Consider the following 20656-nt stretch of genomic DNA (forward strand, 5'->3'; position numbering starts at 1 on the left):
AGGATTTGCAAAAGTAGCTGCCTTCTTCAGGTATTAACTATCCAACAGGGAAATAATTCTCACTACAGCATCACCTTTCTGCTTCTACAGAGTGGGCCACAGTTTGGCACTCTGCTGTTCATAAATGTGCAATATCCACATTTGCTTTCAATAATCCTCTTTGCTTTTTCCTTGAAAACCTGCTTGTGTTGAGAATAATGTTTTTTTAAGACTCATGTCTTAAATGACCACAGTCTCTATGAAGCTTACCACTACTGATAGAGATCTTGATCACATTCATGTACTTACCTGCTAGCTGTTTTGCATGACCTGCTGCCTCTGAATTGCCTTGCTTGTTGCGTGCTGCAGCAGCCTTCTCTCTCTCAGCTTTGCTAGCCCCGTTCTCCAAGGAGGAAAGCTTTTCTGCCGCTGCCTTCTTTGCTTCTAGCTTCCTTTGCCGACAGGTCTTAACAGGCTCTGCCAACATCCTGACTTTCCGGCGAAAGGAGGTAAGGACCTGGATGCTGCCATTCCTCTTCTTCTCCTCCTGGCCTTCAGCACTTCCAAACTCATCTACATCAGAGACTTTGTACAAGGGGAGCACGTGCAGCTGCTCATCTTCTGGTGTTTGGCCAATTTCACGATTGTCTTCTCGAGTTAGTGTGCAAACCTGTCAAGAGGGCTGGTTAGCGTAACTCTCTGGAGCCCACGTGAGATGCAGACCTGGGGTGCTGGCCCGTGCGCTTCACCTCCCTCTTGCACCCTCAGGGGCACGTTATTTGGAAACGCCAAGTTTCTGTGCAACTTAGGTGTAGCACAACAAGCCTGCTCTTTCTGACAGTGTTCATGTAAGAAACATGATATTTTGTATTTACGTTTGTGCTGAAATTACAGTATGTTTACATATTTCCTACAGTGAAATGACCTGCTAAGACAGCAGAAACTGGGACTTTGTACTCAACCTGTATATATTATATACATATATATTTGGCTACAATACATTAGCTAGCTACCCATTGGAAATAGTGGGAAATATAAAATGCTGGCATTGTATTTCCCATCTCCTTATGGTGGGAGGTTCCAGGACCTGTGAAGGAGCAAGTCACTTTAATCACTGCATAGAGGTTTGAAGAATTTATCGTTGCATCGTGCAGCAGGCTTACTGTGTTAACTCTAGGTAAAAGAGGTACTGCGAGTATCCCAGTGTGAAAAGAGGCCAATACGGACATATTTTATAGGAAAGTTATTGCATCAATCTTGTGAAGGAACCTCAGCTAGAAATACCTATTTTGGTGGTGGTGGTGGTTGACTTGTCATTAAAGTCAAACTCTGGAAACAGGACAAATTTAGCTGATATTAAAGTGCCTGATTTCCTTGGTCATAAAAAGAACTGCACTATGTATAGGAAGCAAGACAGTCCTGGCAAATTACAATGATTATTCAAACTTGAAGATTATTTTTTCCCGTGTTTAACCCAACCGTATTGTCACGGAGAAGTGATCTAGAGTACCTTGAAAACCAGGTGTTTTTGTATTTTCTACAGAACCTGGACTATAAAATGCCCAAGTTCAGAATGGAAGAGAGTGAAGTGGGTGGGGAAAAAAAAAATCTATGTCAAGGTTTGCAGACCTGCTCATCCCAACCAGGAATAAAATCCCAACTTCCAAAACTCTCTTCAGAAGAAAATTATGGAAAGAAGACGTTTGTTTCCTTTTTTAATTTATTAGAAGATATAATCCCAAATAGTTAGAAAAAAAATATTTCAAGAGGACAACTATAAAACATTTTGTTCCAGAAATGCTGAAATGGGCAGTTGGGCCCTGCTGGAACCTTCCTCCCGTTGTCTCCACAGTTTATTTCTTTTCCCAGTTCTATATTAAACTTTTCTTTAATTCATCGTAAGTCTCCTTCATTTGAATGAACAATAGTGCAGGGGGTAACAAATTAGTTCAGTTACTGCTTAGTGTTTCTTTTTTTAGCCATCTCCATATGTAACTATAAATTTAAATAGGCTGAAGATAATGAATAAATACAGGAAATTACAGGCGAAATAAGGAGGCTCTGTACATCTCTGGCTTACCAGTGTACTCCCGTTCTGCATGTTGTGCAAGTCCCTGTGAGCGTGAGCGCAGAAGTCCAGGCAGGCGGTGACCCCCGAGAACGGGCGACCTTCCTTCAACCCCAGGCGACACTCCGGTGCTCGGTGTTCGTACTCGATCTGCAAACGGGCCACAGGCGTCACTGCTACCCCCTGCGTGTCCTCCTGTACTTACAGAATTAGCCCCTAACACTCCCTCTGCGTAACGTGCTCGTCTCCTAGCATCTTGGAGGTAGTAACTGAGAGCAAATAAAAGCAAGCAATTATTTTATAGCAGTTTCTTATTCATTCTTTGTTCCTTGCTGTGTTACCTTTTTACCTTCTGTTGCTGCCATGCTTGTGAAATTAGCCAGCAATGCCTTTTCTTACATATTACTGTTCATTCTCTGCCAGAGGTTTGGTTTTTCACATGGCAGAGAGATAGCGTGGTTTCAGTGGCTGGCACTAGAAGAGTGATAGGTTTGAGTAGGCTGGAAAAATACCAAACTACTAAGAGAAAATGACTTTGGAAAACTGACTTCAGAATGACTTCATAAAAAAAATTTGCTTTTTGATTTGTAATATTTTGGCACACTAGGAGTATATTTCATTAGCTTGGGTACAACACCAGCCCATGACCAAAAAGGATAGAGAATTCAGACCAGACTGTGTTTTGTGCATGTGTTTTTACTGTTAAGGAGCCTTGCAAAAAGTATATAATGAAACCATAAACCTTACACAGAAGTATACTAAGCCTTGCACAAACTATGGTTTCATATTTTGTTTAGAAAATTAAACCAAACTTGTAATATGCTTTGCTGAAATTACTGAACTTTTGTAGGTAGTGTAAAACAAATAGAAAGGGCTATACTTAATGGAACTTTTTAAAAGTTAATGTGAAATTTATCTTTCAGAGGTTTTGCCAAGTTTTGAAACAAGTTGACTAGTAAAATGCCTAGCTTGCGCTCTGCTCTTTTTTTTTAAATTGGAGCATACACTTACGACTATATTTATTATCACTAGTATTGAAGCATAAAAGCAAAACAAAACCTGAAACTTATAAACTTCTTTGGAATTAAAAGAATAGTTTGAAATATTATAATTTGGTTTAGATTTAAAGGGTCTGATTAAAATATATTGGGGCAAATTTTCTGAGATGTTCTGTTGGGTCTGAATGGAGGAAAAAAAATACTAAAAAAACAAACCCAGAAACTTTCTAATTCTGGTTTATGATCCAGCAACAATCCAGATTTAGATTAGAACAAATCTGTGAATTTGCCTTTCTTTTCAGGATTCAAAGGGTTATTGGTTTTAGGGCTGCTTCTTTGTACATCCTTTCACTGCCGCTAGAGAAGTTGGCCCTGATCATCTCTCTTTAAAGCCATTGATGGCAGCTTGATCAGGGTTTCCCTACAAAAATAAGATTTGCACGAAATCACTGAAATAGACAAGCTATATAAATGACTTATTACATGAGGTAAAACCTGAAACTAGTAAAACCATATACTATCAACCTGCGTCAGGCAGGACTATGGTTTATATGGAGAAAAGTTCTTTAGAGAATTTTGTGGGAAAAGAAAAGCAGCCCAAGCACAGAAGTATTTTATTGTTCACCACCCCCTCATTTTTTCTCCTTCCTCTTTTTTCTTCTCTTGCAGAGTGGCCCTCGGATATTTGGAGAGATAACCACAGCTAGTGGGCACAGAGCCACAATTTCCTCCATAACGAGTCTCCAAACATTATCAGATCAAGTAAGTGGAATCAGGTGAGTCTCAACTGAACCTGCTTACTCTGCCTAGCTGTCACTAAACATGCAGTAAAAGAGGGGATTTTACCACAGATAAACCCTAACTGGACAGTCTTGTATTACAGTTTACTGTGTCTATTGCAGTGCAAAGTCTGGCTTGTTCGAATGACTGCTACAGTAGTAAGTGTTTTTGTTTTAAGGATTGCTTAAACATAAGTGTTGTCAATAGGAGAGCAAGAAGATATCCTAGTTTGCTGTGATGCTGATAGAGTTTGGAGCCTGTAAGCTCTGCGAATGTCTGCAGGGGTTGCGAGCCTCAGTAAAGACAAGAGAGAAGACGAGCTAAACGTTTGCAAGGGGCACGGTATCAAATTTTTATGCAAATATCTGAAAGACGTTTGGTAAAAGAGTTGGTGCATTAAAAGCTGCATGAGGTTCCCCAGTTGTGGCCGTCTTTCACCTCCAACATCCGTGAACACTGCCTGACAGGAGAGGGGCCTGTGTCATGCCATGGTGCAAGAGCGCTGGTACAGGCACCTGCGTGCGTGTGTGCGTGCGTTTGAATGTGAAGCTTCGTTTTAAAAGCACTTCTATAATGGTTACTTTGGTAAAAGCTAAATTAATTTGTGACATGAGCAGAACTGAAACTGTGGTTTGAAGACTCAAGTCCTTGAACACCATACGCTGCCTCCTGACACTGTTAGCAATCTCACGCCATCCTTGTGGCTGTTTTGCTAGTTTGGCTCACAAATCATGCTAAATCCATGCACGTTTTATTACAAAGCTGAAGTGTTCTGCTCCAGCGTGAAATTGAACTTTGTTGCCTTTAGGTAGGTACAGAGATAGTTTACTTTAGTGGAGCATATTCTGCTGCTTTTACTTTTGAATGCATTTGAAATGAAATATAGCATTTTATTTATTTCCATTTGGCTTTATCCCAATGTCAAAGTAGTAGTGGCACAAAATGTACATACTGGTTTGACCTAAAGATGACGTATTAACAAAGCATAGTAAAAATCCAGTTATTTACATGACTGCTCTCACTCCTTTTTTTCCCCAGCATACCTGGTTATTATATGCATCAGGCGCAAGCTTCTTGTAGGTGGGAGCCATCAGGGTGGATAGGTTCTGCAAATTGGATTCTAGTTTTTCTTCCTGTGAACAGATAAAAGAAAATTTAATGACATGCCCATACTGTATGTATGGAATCTAGCAAGTCAGATAGATGTGTAAAGGTCTAGATCATTGTCGTTCCTGTTTAGACAACACCTACTGTCAATCTTCTTTTAATTAATGCTGATCATAACTGTGATTCTGGTGAGAGGACATAATATGGCATGATCTCCATCTGATTTATATTAAAAAGAATCACGTTCTCCGTCTTGGAGATGTTTTAGATCAAAGAATGATGACCCTCATTATTTTCCCTATTGGAGTTCTGAGAAAATAATACTTCTTTTTAGAAAACTCAAGAGAAGTAATAGGAGAATGCTCCATCAGGTTAATCTGACTAATTTCAGGAGTTTCCATACTGAGATAATAACACTTCAACACATTTAAATTATTTTTTCATGCAGCAGTCTACAATTACTGGAATACTTCAGACTTTTCAGATTTCCCAGTTCTTAAGCAATCAAGAACTGTGGACATGTCTAGCAGCCAGTGAAGCGGAGGCAGGAATGACCGGTTTTCGTTCAGAAGGAGAGGTACCCTTTCAAAATGAAAGGATCTTTAAAAAAGAGTGCTCCAATAATCTACTCCAAAGATATTCCCCATCATTTTGATGAGAACCCCGTATTCAAAACCTCACTTAAATTAAAAATAAGGGCCTCATTTCAAATGCATGAAAAACAGAGGCGTAAGAGTGTTGTACTTGCTTTAAGGGGTCTGTATATTTCAGTGAAGGTGTGAAGAGCTGTTGAAAAGCTATGTGCTTGGAGGGCATGTTTGGTACATTACAATTCTATATCTCCTGGTAAAACTTTGACTTGATGGGCATCCAAAATGACATTATAAAATGGTCAAAAATATCTTGTGACCTTGTGGCTGCTGCCAAAACCTGCTGCTTTTGTACAGCCAGTAGGTTACAGTTTGTGTTACTTCTAGTTTTTGTCGGTGAGGGTCCTATTTGTGTTGCTCTGTTGCATGTTGACCAGCCCCTGAACTGGATGTGTGTGTTTGCTGCCCCTGACATTGTGTGGGGACAAGACTGAGAGCTAAATATACTTTCGTTACCCAGTTCTGGCTTCCAGAAGGGAAGTAAATCCCTTCCACACAGGCTCAGAGGGTGCCCTAGCAGGCTCTGACCAGATTTCCAGCCTAGAAAATTTAGGGGCTGACGACTCCAGGGTATGATAGAGGGCTTTGTGCCACCACATGATCGAAGCAATTCTATAATTGCGGGGGAGAGACAGGGGCGACAGGAAGGGAAAAAAAATATGTTAATGATGCTATTCTCAGCACAGTCCATATGATGCAAACATGCTCAGCTCCCTGAGCTGGTAAAATAAATGCTTGGATCTGTGTAAGATGGCAGAACACACTGAAAGCTGTGACCTGTGCAGAGTGCTTGAGCAGCAGTCTGGGGCTGCGGTTTGCGTGGGCGTGCTAAAACCAGGTTGGGCCATTAGACTTGCCCAGGTACACGAATAGCTGGAGGTCTCCAGCACTCGCCGCAACCACAGCTTCAAAGACAGCCTGTGTCCAGGGTAAGATCAGTGTTGCTTTACTCTGACTTGTTTGATACTGTTGCTAGCTTGCTGTGTTGCAGAGTTCAGCCTGGAAACTATCCATGGGGCAGGAGTGCAGAATGAGTCTCCCTATTGTAATCCCCAGAGTTTTATCATACTTGTCTGCCATCCCTCTCCTCGGCTTGCCGGTTGCAATCTCGTGTGCCTTCAGTTGGTTACCCTTCCACTCTGTTGCAGGGGAATGTCCAATTGCAGGCCTCATACAGGCACCATTACTCAGGCCATGCCCTTTCCTCTAATTGCAAAAACCTGCACACCGTGTTGCATGTTTCTTTCGGGACTTTAACCAGCTGCCAAAATTTGCACAGTCAAATAGGCTGCTCCAGTGACTGGAATCAACTAGTGTCGACTGGCGGTTGTTTAATTAATCTACATGTGTGCAGTTCTAGCAGGGCTCTGGCCCCTGATTTCTTGTAGTGTGTCGCTCTTTGCAGAGCAACAGAAAACATTTCAGTGCAAAAGAGGCAGTTAAAAACGAGCACCCACCTCTTTTGGGTCATCCCCCATCAGCTTAAACTTTCTTGGAATCTTGCTTCTGGCGAACTTACAGCCGTTGTAGTACATGCTCCAGGAGCACCCAAAGGAAAATGAAGCACCACAAGTTTCAGGGTCCAGCCCTTGACATGCACAAGTCCGTCTAGAGAGGGAGAAAAAATAGCGATTAGTAGCAGGCGCGGGGGCCTGTAGTGCTTGCAGAGGGGTCCCATTCTGCTGGTGCTGTGAGGAGCCATGCCCTAAGAAGATGTTTTCCTGTATTTCCAGAGACGTTCACTTTGCTTTTCTGAGCAAGGTGTGTGGGTTTTCAAACTGTCCGAAAGGGCCAGCATGAGGGCTGCATGTGCTTGGCGGTAGGAGAGCGAGGGGAGATGGCAGCAGCAGTGCTGTCAGGCTGCCCTTGGCTGGGCGCCCTTGGCTTCACTTACTCCTCGTTGAGGGCGCAGCGCCGGTTGGTGAGTGTGCCGTACTTCCTGAGCGTGTCGGTGAGTTCCGAGTACAGCTTGTCGGCCAGGCTCGTGGGGATGCCCTCCCAGACCAGGATGAGAATCACGATCACGGCCGTCTCGCACGTGTGGCCCGCTCGCTCGCGCACCAGGCACAGCAGCTTTTCCTCCTGACTGCTTCTGCGGACTACCTGCATGCACAGCAACACAGCCCCCCAAGCCCAACACAAACACCACATGGCTTAACAGGAGAGCGGGAGAGGGGGAAGCCTCAGCTACTGGGCACTGGGAGGGGTAGTTGCTTCTACTCCTGCCTTTCTCTTTGTACGCAGCAGCCCCGGTTGTTTTTGTGTAGTGACATGGGCCAAGGCCACCCTTCTGCTTGATGAAGCTGGGAGAGGCTCTGAGAGGCAAATCCTGCCAGGATCATTGAAAACCACAATGGTGGAAACGAGCTCACTCAACACATCCCCTGTGCTTGGATTCAGCAAAAATATTCTCCTGCATCGAAATCATGGTAGAGCTCCTGCTTTGACTGGGGCAAGGGGAGAGCAGCAGCCAAGGGGCTTGGCCTCCAGAGCTGATATCTGCACTCAGGCAGGTCCCAGGAAGGGAGTGGGGAAGGGACTCGGTAACCCAAGTGGGGGGGGTTTTCCCTTTCCCTCCTGAAGTTAAGCAGCTAAACTTGTGATTAGCCTCCAATTGGGTAACCCTGCCCGCCCTTGCCCCAACCAGCATTCCAGCAGTGACAACAAAGCAGCAGAACTGCTCTAATAAAAAAAGATGTCCTTGCCTCTCAGTGCCTGAGCAATGTTTTTTTTCCAAAAGAAGGTGCAGTCTGGCACATAAACACTGTAATTATGTATCAGGTTTTTCCTCATCCTGTGTTTCCCCAACCCACCCAAACTACTCGGTACTGTTTGTGCCAAAACAAGGCAGTGTTTGCTAAGAGGGTGTACTAATGCCTGCCTTGAGCCGGGAGTGCATTTTAAAAACCTCAGTGGTGCACTTGCAGGGCTTCTTTCTGAGCTAAAACTAAACAGGAAAGAGAGTGGCTAAGGTTGTGCATCTTAAATCTAAGTGAAAACACTTTCCTTTGCTGGTTTTGATACCTTCAGGCCAAACTTTATACCTGCTGATCTCCAGACAACTTGAGTAAACAGAGTGCGAGCAGTGGCAGGAGCAGGCTAGGGACTTTCTGTTCAGCTGCTTTAAGTTTCTTAGCGTCAACTAAAATGATGGTGCGTCGCTCCCGTCTGCTCACGTGGAGCATTGGTCATACTGGACTACATTAGCATTAGTGTTTGTGGTCACCACTTACCCATTTAGCAATAGGACATCCTTGGGAGCTTTTGCCTTCTTTCCCAGTGTAGACAACCCTCTCAATCCTTATAGCTTTACCCTTCTGTCCAAATCTTAAACAGACAAAAATATGTACAATAAGCAGATTCCTTTGGTTCTGTATGAACATGTAAAAGATGGAGCACATTTGTCAGTCTTACTTTAAAAATATGTGCATTACTAATTACAAGCAGCAAGGAGTATATAATACAGTTTATCTTGTTGATTTTTTTTTATGGTAGTGCACTGATGTGTTAAAATAGGCAAATGTCTTTAATACATCATAGATTAGTAAAATTTGTCCTTATCATCTTAATATTCAGAAATCCTTTAACAGTTTCTTTAGAGAATTTGTTACAGCTGGCATTTTGAAAAGTGGACTTGAAGTCTCTCTATTTCTGGGGAGATTATATATATATATATGTATATAAATGTCTGGGCTAAATTTAAAGCTATTACTCTGCAACATAAATAAAAAAGCTGTCATGGAAGGGCTGGCATGTGGTAGTCACTCCATTAATTTTTTTGTGGTTGCACCTCTGTGCTTGATATCAGTTAAGTCATGATTAATTTTCATCATATTTATTTCCTTTACTTCTTCATCCATTTAATAATGTTGATTTCTGCACTTCTGCCTCACTTGTATGTTGAATTAGGATCTCAAGATGCCCTCAAATGACTTGTATCTGTTGAGAGTACGGCAGGCAAGCCTAGTCCTTGCTGAAGCATCGAGGTGACGCTTCAGTCGAGGCAGAAGGTAGCCCCAAATGCGAGCAGTGCTAACTGTTCCTGGAACAAATGGGATCACCCCTCTGTGTCCTCAGATATGCCAGTTGGAAATATGTGACAAATGCTATGGGAAGCAACGCTTGACTCTGTGAGAGAAGTGTCAGAGCTGCTAGGCCATTTCCAAGCACGTTCTCCCCCTGCAGCCGGGGTGCCCCGTTGCACGGAGGCTGCGTGTTACAAACCTCAGCAGTGCAAACTCTGGTGCTGCAGCGGCGCGCGGAGCCCCACGCAAGCTCTGCTCCCACAGTGTTTCTCAAAGTCTGCTGCTCTCGCTGGTGCTATGTTGCTTAACATAACCAAGCGTGCGGACTAAAGCATAGTCTCCTTCTCTGCTCATTGCCAATACAATACAGTATTTGCTCAAATCTAATGCTGCTTTGAGAACTTCTCACCTCTTATCCCTCCTTTTCTGCACTAAACACTTAGCGACATGCTCAAGGGCTAATATTTGCATTTAAAGTTCTGTCCTTTAAAGGAAATGAAAAATGCTTATTCTTAGATGTGATCTCATTGTGAAATTTCAGTGTCACAGGAAATTATACAAACAAAATAGAGTTGTACTACACATGCTCTGCAGGCCACCGTTAAGTCACTTTTTCCTACTTAGTCTAGCATGTTCATATACCTTTTGTTTCTTTAATTAACCACATTAAAGCGCTTTTAAATCTTAATGTTTTCTATCAGTTTGCTAATCTGGATTGCAGCACAACTGTGTGCTGCTATAGAAATATGTTGTACATTACGCACAGAAAATTAAATGGACTTTGTCTCAAATCTTTTCAGCTGTCACAAAGGAATTTGTGCCTGATGTTTGTCATGCTTGCTTTCAGAGCAAAGCTGACTGGCCTGGCAATCCCAGCAAAACTCACCCTGTGCAAAGCAGGGCCTGGGAGAAGGAAGAGGTAAAACATAGGCTTTCCCACAGACTCTGCAAGAAATCTGTTCTAATAGAGCTAAAATATCAGCTGTAAGTAAGTAGGAATTTAAATTTTGGTTTGTTTGGCAGGGGTAATACCTTAAAAATCAACCCACATTCATGGGAAGGTGGTTTAAAAAATGCCTCAATTGTTAGTAACGTCACCAACTGCACCCATAAGAAACAGCTTGAGGGTTCCCCAATGATGGCATCACACAGCTCCTATAATACAAGTGATTGTAAACTAGCTGGTGTTCAATTGCCTTCTCTTACACTCTGCTGAGCCTGGCTGAGTATATGCATGTTACCTATTGTCTCTTGGGATTTCGTTCTGCCAACATAAAAGGAAAGTAATTACCAAAAAAGTAAAAACAGTGAGGTCAATATTAAGGATGAAAAATCACTCTGAAGTCAAGAAATGCAAATGATTCCATCTAATAATTGCCAGCATGATATGAATGACTTTCCTATTTTATTTATTATTTGTAAACAGGAGAGAATAAACAGGGCAATTCAAGCTCTGGAAATAAGAAGTCGCAGCAAGCTCCTCAGGAGGGAGGAGCTTCCCCTGCATGGGACGGAGCAGCTTTAGGTAGCCTGCATGCATCCGAGCCTCTCTCAAAGCCAAAAACAAGTATCACTATTGGGGCAAACCCTGCACAGGAAATACAAGGGCAGAAGCGCTAAGACTAACCTTTGGACTAACCACCTAGAGTTAATCCACAGGGTTCGAAATGCCCTCCGTGGTGCGTGGTCACGCAGTGATGAGTGCAGGCCAGCAGACCTCGCTGAGGAACAGCGCTGCTGAGCTCAGGTATGGCCAGCTCGAGCTCCTACCCAACTCTGGAAGTCCAGATTTTTAAGGTAGTAACAAATCATATTCCCATTTGCCTGCAACTTACTGGGGAGATTCTTAATTGCTTGTTTGTTTGGAGGGGAGCTGAATTCCCAGATACCTCTAAAAATCTGGCCAGTAGTGTCTGCCTATGTGTGCCTGCAGATACAAGTAATGCAGAATTCCCCGTGCAGCTAAGGGGACGCTGCTGTGGCGGAGCACATAATGTGAGTAGCTTTGAAATGATGATTGTGGTTTGCACTTAGACTTTTGCACTTTTCCTAAGTAGCACAGATGAGGTGTCCATTCTGTGCCATTCCAAAATTACTTGTTTGCTTGGATTGATGTAATAGATATATCACAGGATGCAACACAGTATGGGAATTCTCTTCACTGAAGAGAAGGCTGTAATTTATATGCAGTACTCTGTGGAAGGGGGCTGTTTTGTCAGAAGGCTACTTAGGACTTCTTGGGTTAAAATCCTATTCCAAAACTGTGCAGTCCTCTGGAAGTAGCTGAGTTAGATTTCTCTCTTCAGGTATGTACCGTGTGTTAAATAAGGGACAGAGGGGAGAAGGAGGTGTTAGAGGTTGGTATTCCGCTCTCCGTGTTGCTCACACCATGGCATTCCCGGCGCAGAGGGAACCCCAACCTGTGCCTGCTTCCCCAGCCACCACCAGCAGCCGGGCTTGGCAGGCTGGCGAATGCTTGTTCCTGCTCGGGTTCGCTGGCATCTGCCTCAGGGCGCCGCCTGTGCCAGCCAGCGGGCTGTTAGCCCTGTCAAATATTGTGACTCTGGTGAATAGTGCAGTGCGTCATGTTGGCAACACTGGAGTAGCTAAGCCTACAAGTAATTACTTGATTTGCAATTGTTTATTTCTTTATGTGCAAAAGCTGGAAAAATTCTGACATCTACAAAAGGATAAACGTTAATCTGCCCTGTGCCTTTGCACTAATTACCTTTCTTCCATGATTTCTCTAATAGCTGCCACATTAGGACCGGCTCCTAGATGGGTATAGAAAGGACCTTCATCTTTTTCAATAATTTGCTCTGTTTAAAACAAAATAAAGGTTATTATTTTGAAGCTTAATTCTTTACTGCAAAAAGTCAAATTGCAAAGCTTTACATCCAGCTAATTGGGATAGTGCTGTATTGGGCTGGGGGTGCAGAGGTTTCAAACACTTTTGTTCAAAGTATGCCCATACAATTTGTACAAAACATGCAAAGCACGTGGCTAATTCTGCAAATAGTGTAATGCTGCCTGGGTGCCTTTTGCTAACACAAGTTGTTTCACACTGAGGCTGTATGCTGAAATCAAAAAGGCTTTTTCCAGTTATCACTGAACAGTTGTTTCTCCTTCTCCCACTTCCTCCTCTCCCAGTATCTAGAAAGGCGAATAAATGGGATAACAATGGTAAATATTGACCTTTGTGAGCTGTATGGCACGTGTTTTTCAGCAGATGTGTTAGCATGTAGAGACCTACAGCTTGAGAAAGTGGCTGGTAAGATTACGCACAGAGTTACTGCCACTTGCAGAAAGACCATGTGAAATGAGAGAAGCGAGTTTGCTGAAAGAAATCCTCCCAGGGCTCGGCCAGAACACTTGCATGCCGAGAATGGTGTCTCGCTTCTCCGTGTGTAGGTTGGCGCGTGTGGGCATTCGCAGGAGGTGCTACAGGCTCATGCTGGTGCCAGGAGGCAGGGAAGAAATGGCTGGACTCTGCCAGGGTGCAGCAGCGGGCAGGGGCAGGAGCCAGCCCTATGCTTTGGGCCATGCTAACTCCAAAGGCCAGATGAGGTGATGTGGCGCTCAGCGGCCTCTGGAGATGGGACGAACACCCCAGAACGTGTCTGGGAGGAAATGGTTTAATTTAAATCTCCCTAAAAAGGAAATACCAGAAGCGAAGATCAATAAGCCCTCTCAGTTGCTCCATGGCACTGGAGCAACTCCTTCGAAGAGGAGAGGTGCTAGGTTTCATTATTTCCTAGAGGGGCTGCTAAAATGGATATTGAAGAATTAAAATTGTAAGAGGAGAATATCGTTGATTTAGCTCCCAGTTGCTGTGCTAGATGAAAAGACAGCAGAAGAATGCAATGGTTGCTAGAAAAACTTGTGCCAACTTCTCTGCAGAAATGGTCTTAAAAAACAGCCCAAGCAACTACTGAGTTTAAAAGCTACCTTTTGTAGATTGCTTTTTATAAAGCAAACAGGAACAGCAAGGAGCTGACTTCCAGTTTTGTTATATTCCTGGAGGTGGTGGAAATGCATTACCTCGTTCCCCTAGATCCTCACTGGTCTAGTACAGATCTAGATCACACCCCAAACACTCGCTCAAAAAGCCAAAAGGTCAGTTTTGCAGTTTCAACTCTCTTAATTGGTACAAAATCCCAAACTTGCAGGGGCTAGCAGCAAGTGAAACCGCAACCAAGATGATGATGCTGGTGTGGAGCACATGTACCTTTTGGCTCAGGCTGACCTAGCGGTGTAAAACTAGAGAAGCAGAGTCGGAGCACGTGTGCTGGAGCTAGCTGGCCGGGTACGCCGTCAGTGCCGCAGCTTGCCCGCCCTGTTCCCCCGGCCTGCGGGACCAGAGTCCCCGCGCCGCTCTGCTGGTGCTGCTCCTGTAGCTCCTCAGGGCAGCTTGGTTTGCTTTGCATATAACGAGCAAGCGAAAGGAAGGAACAACTTTTGCAGCAAGCTGGGAGTCTGGCACCCTCTTGGCCTGGGCCTGGTGAAGGCAAACTTCAGCAATTGCACTGTTTGAATAAAAATTGGAGCAAAGGATCTCCAGCTTTGGACCCAAACATATTTTATATATGCTACATTTGACCTTGGCCAAGAGATTATAAAGTCATGACCTACTCTTTATCAGGATGTTGTCATTATCTGTCTGCTGCTCAAGGAGAATGGATATGAGGTGATAAATTAGATATTTTTGTGCCATCCGTAAACATTCTGACTCAAAAAGCAGGCAGATAATTGCTTTATGAAATATGGAGAAGAGGGGCCCTTTTCTAGTGTTGGATAAGTGTAGTAGGCATAAGTGTGTAAAACTGCAGTTTTATAGGTCTTTACTAGTTAGTGTTTTGAAAAATAAAAACACTTCAACAAAAACATCCAACTATCCCCCACAATCGCAGCTTGAAGGCCAGTTTCCTTACTGTGAACTACTATTTTAGCACATTTCTCAGCACTTACCAACACAGCTGCAAGATGGGAAATCATACTGGGTTTTGACAGGTGTGTCCAATAAATTTTTTACAGGAGTATCCAATAACTTGGAAGGTGAGTCTAAAAAATTATTGAGAACAGTTCCAGCTGTTCTTTTAGTTGGGGTTTTCTCAGCAGTGGGGTTTGCTTGTTGATCTAAGACGGGGGTTTGAGTGTCAAATTCTGCAGCACTGGTATTTCTTGATAGTATGGTGATAGGGCCTGCTGTTTCTACCTTCACATGTTTGGGTGATTTGATAGTAAAAGTCTTGTGATCAAACAGTGATTTGACCTGTATCTGTTTTAGCTGCTGTTCCATTGTCTCAATGATGCTCTTTTGTTGCATGTTCTCACAGCCAAAGTGCTGATTCTCTTGTTTAATTGTTTTTCTCCACATTTTGTTTTCCAGCTGTCCAGTTGATGGACGCATGCAGGCATTAGACTTTGAGCCAGCCTCGATTTTTATGGGCTTGCGCACGGCGCTGGCACCAATGTCGGGTTTGGGTTGCTGGTGGGCTTGTTGCTCCTGTTTCTGTAAGAGGTGCCACCTGAGAGCAGCATGCTTTTGAAAATCCTTATGGGTTTGCGCCTGGAAGTGACAGCCTCGCTGCTCTTGCGAGTGTGGGGGCATTTGTTGGCCGGGGGGTAAGTACCGCTGAGGAACCTGCGGGGCTTGTTGGCTAGGGACATCCTGGCCCAGGCTACTGCCATAGCCTTGGGCTTGCTGGAGTGGCAGCTGTATAACTGAAGCTTGCTGTGTCTGTTGTTCTTGTTCGTGAAAACCGTGATTCACATCTTGCTTTGGGGTCAAGTTATTTGAAAAATACTGTGCCTGTTGCAAGTCCTGCATTTTGCTTGCTCCAAAGCGTTCCATCTTCGCAGCAGTCTCCTTCTTCTCGGGAATCAAGTGCACGTTGTTTGGGCAGGGGTGCTGCAGACTAGCGTTCGCCTTCTGGCTGTAGAGGGGAGCTTTACTGTTCATGCTCTGGACCTGCTCTAGTCTTAGCTGAGGGTTATGCAGCGGGAATGCGCTTGGTTTCATGTACTTATTCCCAGTTTGAAAACATTCATCTGCTTTAAGCAGACTGAAAGATGTCCTGTCGAGCGGCTGTTCGGTGTTGCTTTGGGAATGGGGAATGGCTTGGGGTAGCTCTTTAGTTTTCATCTGCAGTGCCTGTTGCTGGGTTGGGGTTAGCTGCGGGCTGCGCGACAGCTGGGTCTGCTGCGCCTGCTTTTGGAGCATCTGCTGCAAAATGTGTGAATGCAGGAACTGCTCGTTCTCCCCGGGCTGGGGGTTCAAGAGCTGCTGTTTCAGGGGAGCCCCTAACGGCTGCTCGGCTTTTGGCTCTGGCCTTTGCTGGAGATGGAGCTGCTGCGTAGGGTGTTGCTGCGCCGGGGCCTTCTGCAAGGAATCCATGTTGGCGAGCGGCGGCTGCGGCGAGTGTTTCTGGAACGGCAGCTGCTGGTCAGCTGCAGGAGGCGGCTGTAGCTGGGAGGTCTCACTCTTATACAGCAGAGGAATTTGTTCCTGTTGCATTATCTTCTGGCTCTGGGGCTGTCCTGCTGGCCCCTTTAATGCATCAGGACATCCAGCATACTGTTTTGGGTAGGGTGGCTCGGTCGCTTTGGCCTGGAATTGAAGAATCGACCGCAATAGCACTTCGTTGGGCTTCTGAGGGGGCTCTCCCTGGCGAAACTGAGTGGAGACCAACTCTATCCAGGCTGCTTTTGAGTAACGTGCAGTCTGCTGCACAGGCTCTTTCAGTTGGTCCTTTTCTTTCTCAGGAGGCATATCAGGTTCTCGCTGTCCTGGGAAGTGCTGATAGTGTTGCTGCAACTCGCTGTCACTTCCATAGGCCTGCAGTTTTTGCATGGGGAGCTCTGATGTCGGCGTTGCTTCTTTTGGGCGCTGCTGAGCTGTGGCGGCCGCGGCAGATTGTGGGTTGCTTGCACCGACATCTTGTTGGGACGCCTGAGGCTGCTGTGGAAGCCTCTGCTGCGCGGGGAGCTGTTGCTGGCTGAGGCCGGGACTTTCTGATATTGGTCCCTGCTGTTGCCCTTCATCCTTAATCTCTTCAGGGAGAGTTTCATTACATCGCTCGTCATAGGACCGGTGTCCTTCTCGCGCCGCGGCGGATAGTGCACTGTTCATTGCTGGAGCAGGAGGAGTGGAGGAATCATTATTAAACATTGAGTTCTGTTTAAACAAAGCACCATTATTTTCTGCTTGCTCAGAAAACCTTTCCAGAGCGGCCTTCTGAGCTTGCAGGTTACTGCTGGAATTGAGAGAGAGGTCTTGGTTGAGAGCCTGCCCCGTATTTCCATGGATAGCACTGTTTCCTACAGATACCTGGTGTGTCTCGTAGCCTGGAACTGGTTGCTGTAGCTGTAGTTCTGGTTTCTGAAGCGAATAGCTACCTGGCATTGCAGGTGGTATACTGGAGTCTCCTGCACTGTAGACCTCAGTAACCACTACAGCTGGCACTTGAGGCAGCTCTGAGCTTGAGGTCTGTGGGGAAGTGATCTGCCCTGAGGTATGGGATGAATGCGTTGTCTCGTAGGACAACTCATTAGTAGCCGGACTGGTAATGGCATTGATATGAGATGTGTTCTTCTGCATTGCTATGGAGACATGTTCTGGATAATATTGAGACAGTGTTTTCTCCAGGAGTTCACCATGCATGCTTTCCATGGAAGAGGCAGAAACTGTAGCACCATTAGGCATTGGCACCGCCTTGTTCTTAAGTAGTAAGACAATGTCCCTGTTGTGGCAATGAACATTCTCCCGCTCCTGTTCATTTTGCACCAAGAGGTCTTGAGGGCTTTCTGAACCACCACTGTTGTATCTCGGAGTCTCTTTCAAATCTGAAGCTTCTTCATTTTCTTGTCCCATGAAACCTTCGTATTTCTTCTCACTGTAACAATTGGAGACACTTGGTTTTTCATAGTTATCTTCTGGCTCAGCTTTGTCTCCGTTTACTTCTTTGTCTTGTCTAACTTTCTTGCTCTGATGAAGTCCGTACAGAGAGGGCTCACTAAAAGTGCGTTTTATGCCACCGTTTTGCATGTATTTGGAATATACTTTCTTTTCCTGTAAGAGGTCAGGGCTAACTCGGTTGTTTGGGTTTCCCTTCCCGTGGGACACTCCATGGTTGCTTTTGATGAATAGCCACTCATGGTCACCATTGACTTCGACTTTGGGCCTCTCTGTTACGGGACTTCCATTCTGTAGCTTCATTGAAAAAGGCTCCGCCTGGCAAACGTGAGTAGATTGCGGTATTAGAAATGGACTCAATCTGTTGCCATCAACATGGTTGGTTCTGTCCTGTTCCATCTGGCCTGCTCCGGGGCCATCCACGAGGCTGCCCTCTGAACGTATCTGAAAGAGAGAAGAAATAGGGTTGGGGTTTGGCTCGCAGGACAGCGGGTCACTAGCGATTTTTGCCATGTTGGAGCAGTTACGTCCTGGCTTGCTGCCGCACGGAACGTGCACTCGCACGCACACCTCAGGGGCTCTCTGCCGTTTGCCGTCCAGTTTTGCAGCCCCCATGTGCATCCCTTTTCTCACCCATTTATTCTTTGAGATGAAAAGGGTGTGTGCAAAAAAACAGCAGCTACATATCTCCATTTAAGACATGGACATTTTAACAAAAAATCGCCTGTAGCAGCGCAAAAAGTGTTCTCTGCTCTTGTGTGACTTGTGTGTAGGCTCCTCAGTAAGGCGGAAAGTCATACAGAAACTGTGGTTCCCAGACTTGGTGCTAATCCTGTTATTTGATTATAGTGTGCCACCCCTCTTTTGTCTGACTTGAAGGATTATTACCACCAAGCTTGCCAATTAGAGGGGAAAAACCCTCCTTTTTTACGTCTTAAGCTGTCTGACAGGGTCTTTTAGTGCTGGCATTCCACCCGCCATACAAGGGGCACAATACAGACATGTGAGACAAAACCGTTCCTGATTGCCAGCCCCAGAAATCCTTACAGTTCACCAATGTCTTAATAATGTTGATAGAAACAAATTAAGAGATTTCTAAAGGGTTTCAGAGAAGTGACATTTTCCATGTATTAATTTTCTTCTTAATTTATGGCCACCAAACCTGGCTTAAGCTATGCATTTGAGTTCTGAGCCTCACAGCTGTGGAACTAAAACTTGCTCTTCCCTGTTTGGGTGGAAAATCCCATTTTCTTGTATAACCTTTATATTTTATTTATAAAATGAAAATATTCCTTGCATGAAAGTGCTGACAATGTGCAGCGAACAAATTCCACACAGTGACAATGTAATCCCGTTCGCATCGCTCTTCCCCGGATCCCCAAGCCCCGTAAACACAGATAAAGCTGTTGTTTGACTCTACTTGTAATTTATTCCATGTTGGCTTTATGATTCTCAAACAGCCACAGATGACAGAAGACAGACCGACAGAGGCTCTTACAGATGTGAGGTTGCACAGGGAAAGTTTGGGCTCGTGCCTGCTTTGTCAGGAAGGTTTTGGTTTGTAAGAGAAGTGTAAAAGGTTCTCCGTTGCCAGGTCATGCGCGGGGGGACTACAAAGTCGGCACAATCCCCTGGCTTTTATTGCTGTTACACAGGAAGAAATAGCAGGGTGGAAAACTTCTCCCATCGCAGCTGCTCTGCTTGCATATTTATCCTACATGTATTTTTTATAAAATGATACCAAGGGATATCTCATTTATACAGTTTTAAGGGCAGTATTGCATTACTGAAGTGAGTAATACAATTTTAAAATGCTTTTCAAAGTAAGATTAGTTCATGAGATTCATTACAGCAGAATCTCTGCAGCTCTGATTTCAGTACCGGGACATTCAAACATAAATTTTGACTGGCAAGCACCTCTGCCAAGACTTGGACCTATTTTCTCCTTGTCCCAAACCTGGTCTTAGATTTACTTACAACCTCCTGAAATTCTTTCTCTCTGCTCTCAGATTACCTTTCATATGATGGAAGGAGAGAAGCTGTTTTCCCAAATACTGATACTCATACACACACACACACACAAAACAGTTTTGAAGTAAAAGCTAAGAATAAGAAGATGGAAAAGATTGTTTGTCCATCCTACCAATTTTCCCAATGAGGCAGGCATCCTCCTTTCTCCGTTTATTTTAATATCCTTCCCAATCTAGCTTTAAAGTACCACGAGACAGGAGCCATTGCAGCTTTCCCAGGGAGACTCTTTCTCACCAAGCAGAAAGGATCTCTCTGATGTGTCATTCTAGGCTGGGCTGCTGAATTAGGCTCCTAGAGCTTCTCAAAAATAAAATGTCAGCCTAATTTGAAAGCCCTTCTTTGCCTTCACACCTCTCAGAGCTAGGAAGTGCAGCTGAACCACAGCCCAGACATGAGTGTGTAGGCTGCTCTATTTCACAAATACAAAATGAAATTAAAAGTAGCATAGTAATTAACACTGCACTGTCAAACTACTTCTAAAATATATGGGTTTTTTTTTAAAAAAAAGATTTAATCTGTGTGGCTGCACCTTGAAAAACTTCCTTTGGCTGTTGGAAGTCTGTCTTGTGGCGTAAGCCTTGTTCATGTGCTGACCGACCAGGTGGGTTAAAACTTAATTCCTTCCATGGGTTTTCAGGCAGTCTTTCTACTCATCTTTTTCCCGAGAGGTAAAGCCACCTTTTTATTTAGAAGTGGGAGCTGTCTGGCTTCACTAAGCTTGGCATGCAGCCCCCCAGCGGCGTGCATCTGTGCTTCAGAGAGTCTTACATTCACCCCATCGTTAAAAAACGTGAGCTTTTTTTTCCACTGCGTGACGTGGATGCTTATTCATTCTTCTCAAAAACCTCGCAGTATGAGTCAAGCACTTCCCCTGAATGCTGATTCCCTCCAGTGCAAAGGGTAGCAAGCACTGCAAAGGACAACGTAATCATTTGGTTCTTTAAAATCTGCAGTTAATTCATTGATGAAAAGTGCCAGATTTGCATTGTTGAAATCCCTGTGGGCCTGGGGTGACTCTGCCTTACTCATCGCTCTCTGTGTCTGCACTCAGTTACTCACAATCCCCCTGGGTCACATCTTAGCACAGATCTTGCCCAAGCAGT

General features: G+C 44.5%; 1 protein-coding gene across 1 annotated transcript in view; it reads right to left on the reverse strand.

The window, feature by feature from the left end:
• The window catches only part of TET2 (tet methylcytosine dioxygenase 2), a 70478-nt gene that overhangs the window by 5692 nt on the left and 44130 nt on the right, over positions 1-20656 (reverse strand). Inside the window, exons 2-9 of the mRNA XM_088523990.1 lie at positions 14576-17966; positions 12336-12426; positions 8816-8909; positions 7477-7685; positions 7040-7190; positions 4869-4958; positions 2060-2197; positions 289-649 (exon numbers count right to left, since the gene is read on the reverse strand). Of these exons, the coding sequence (XP_088380116.1) occupies positions 289-649; positions 2060-2197; positions 4869-4958; positions 7040-7190; positions 7477-7685; positions 8816-8909; positions 12336-12426; positions 14576-17966 (4525 nt within the window). The remainder of the gene's footprint in view (positions 1-288; positions 650-2059; positions 2198-4868; positions 4959-7039; positions 7191-7476; positions 7686-8815; positions 8910-12335; positions 12427-14575; positions 17967-20656) is intronic.

This window comes from Tinamus guttatus, unplaced genomic scaffold, assembly GCF_059628265.1.
Source record: "Tinamus guttatus ecotype Peru unplaced genomic scaffold, ASM5962826v1 Tinamus_guttatus_pri_ptg000202l, whole genome shotgun sequence".
Taxonomy (NCBI): domain Eukaryota; kingdom Metazoa; phylum Chordata; class Aves; order Tinamiformes; family Tinamidae; genus Tinamus; species Tinamus guttatus.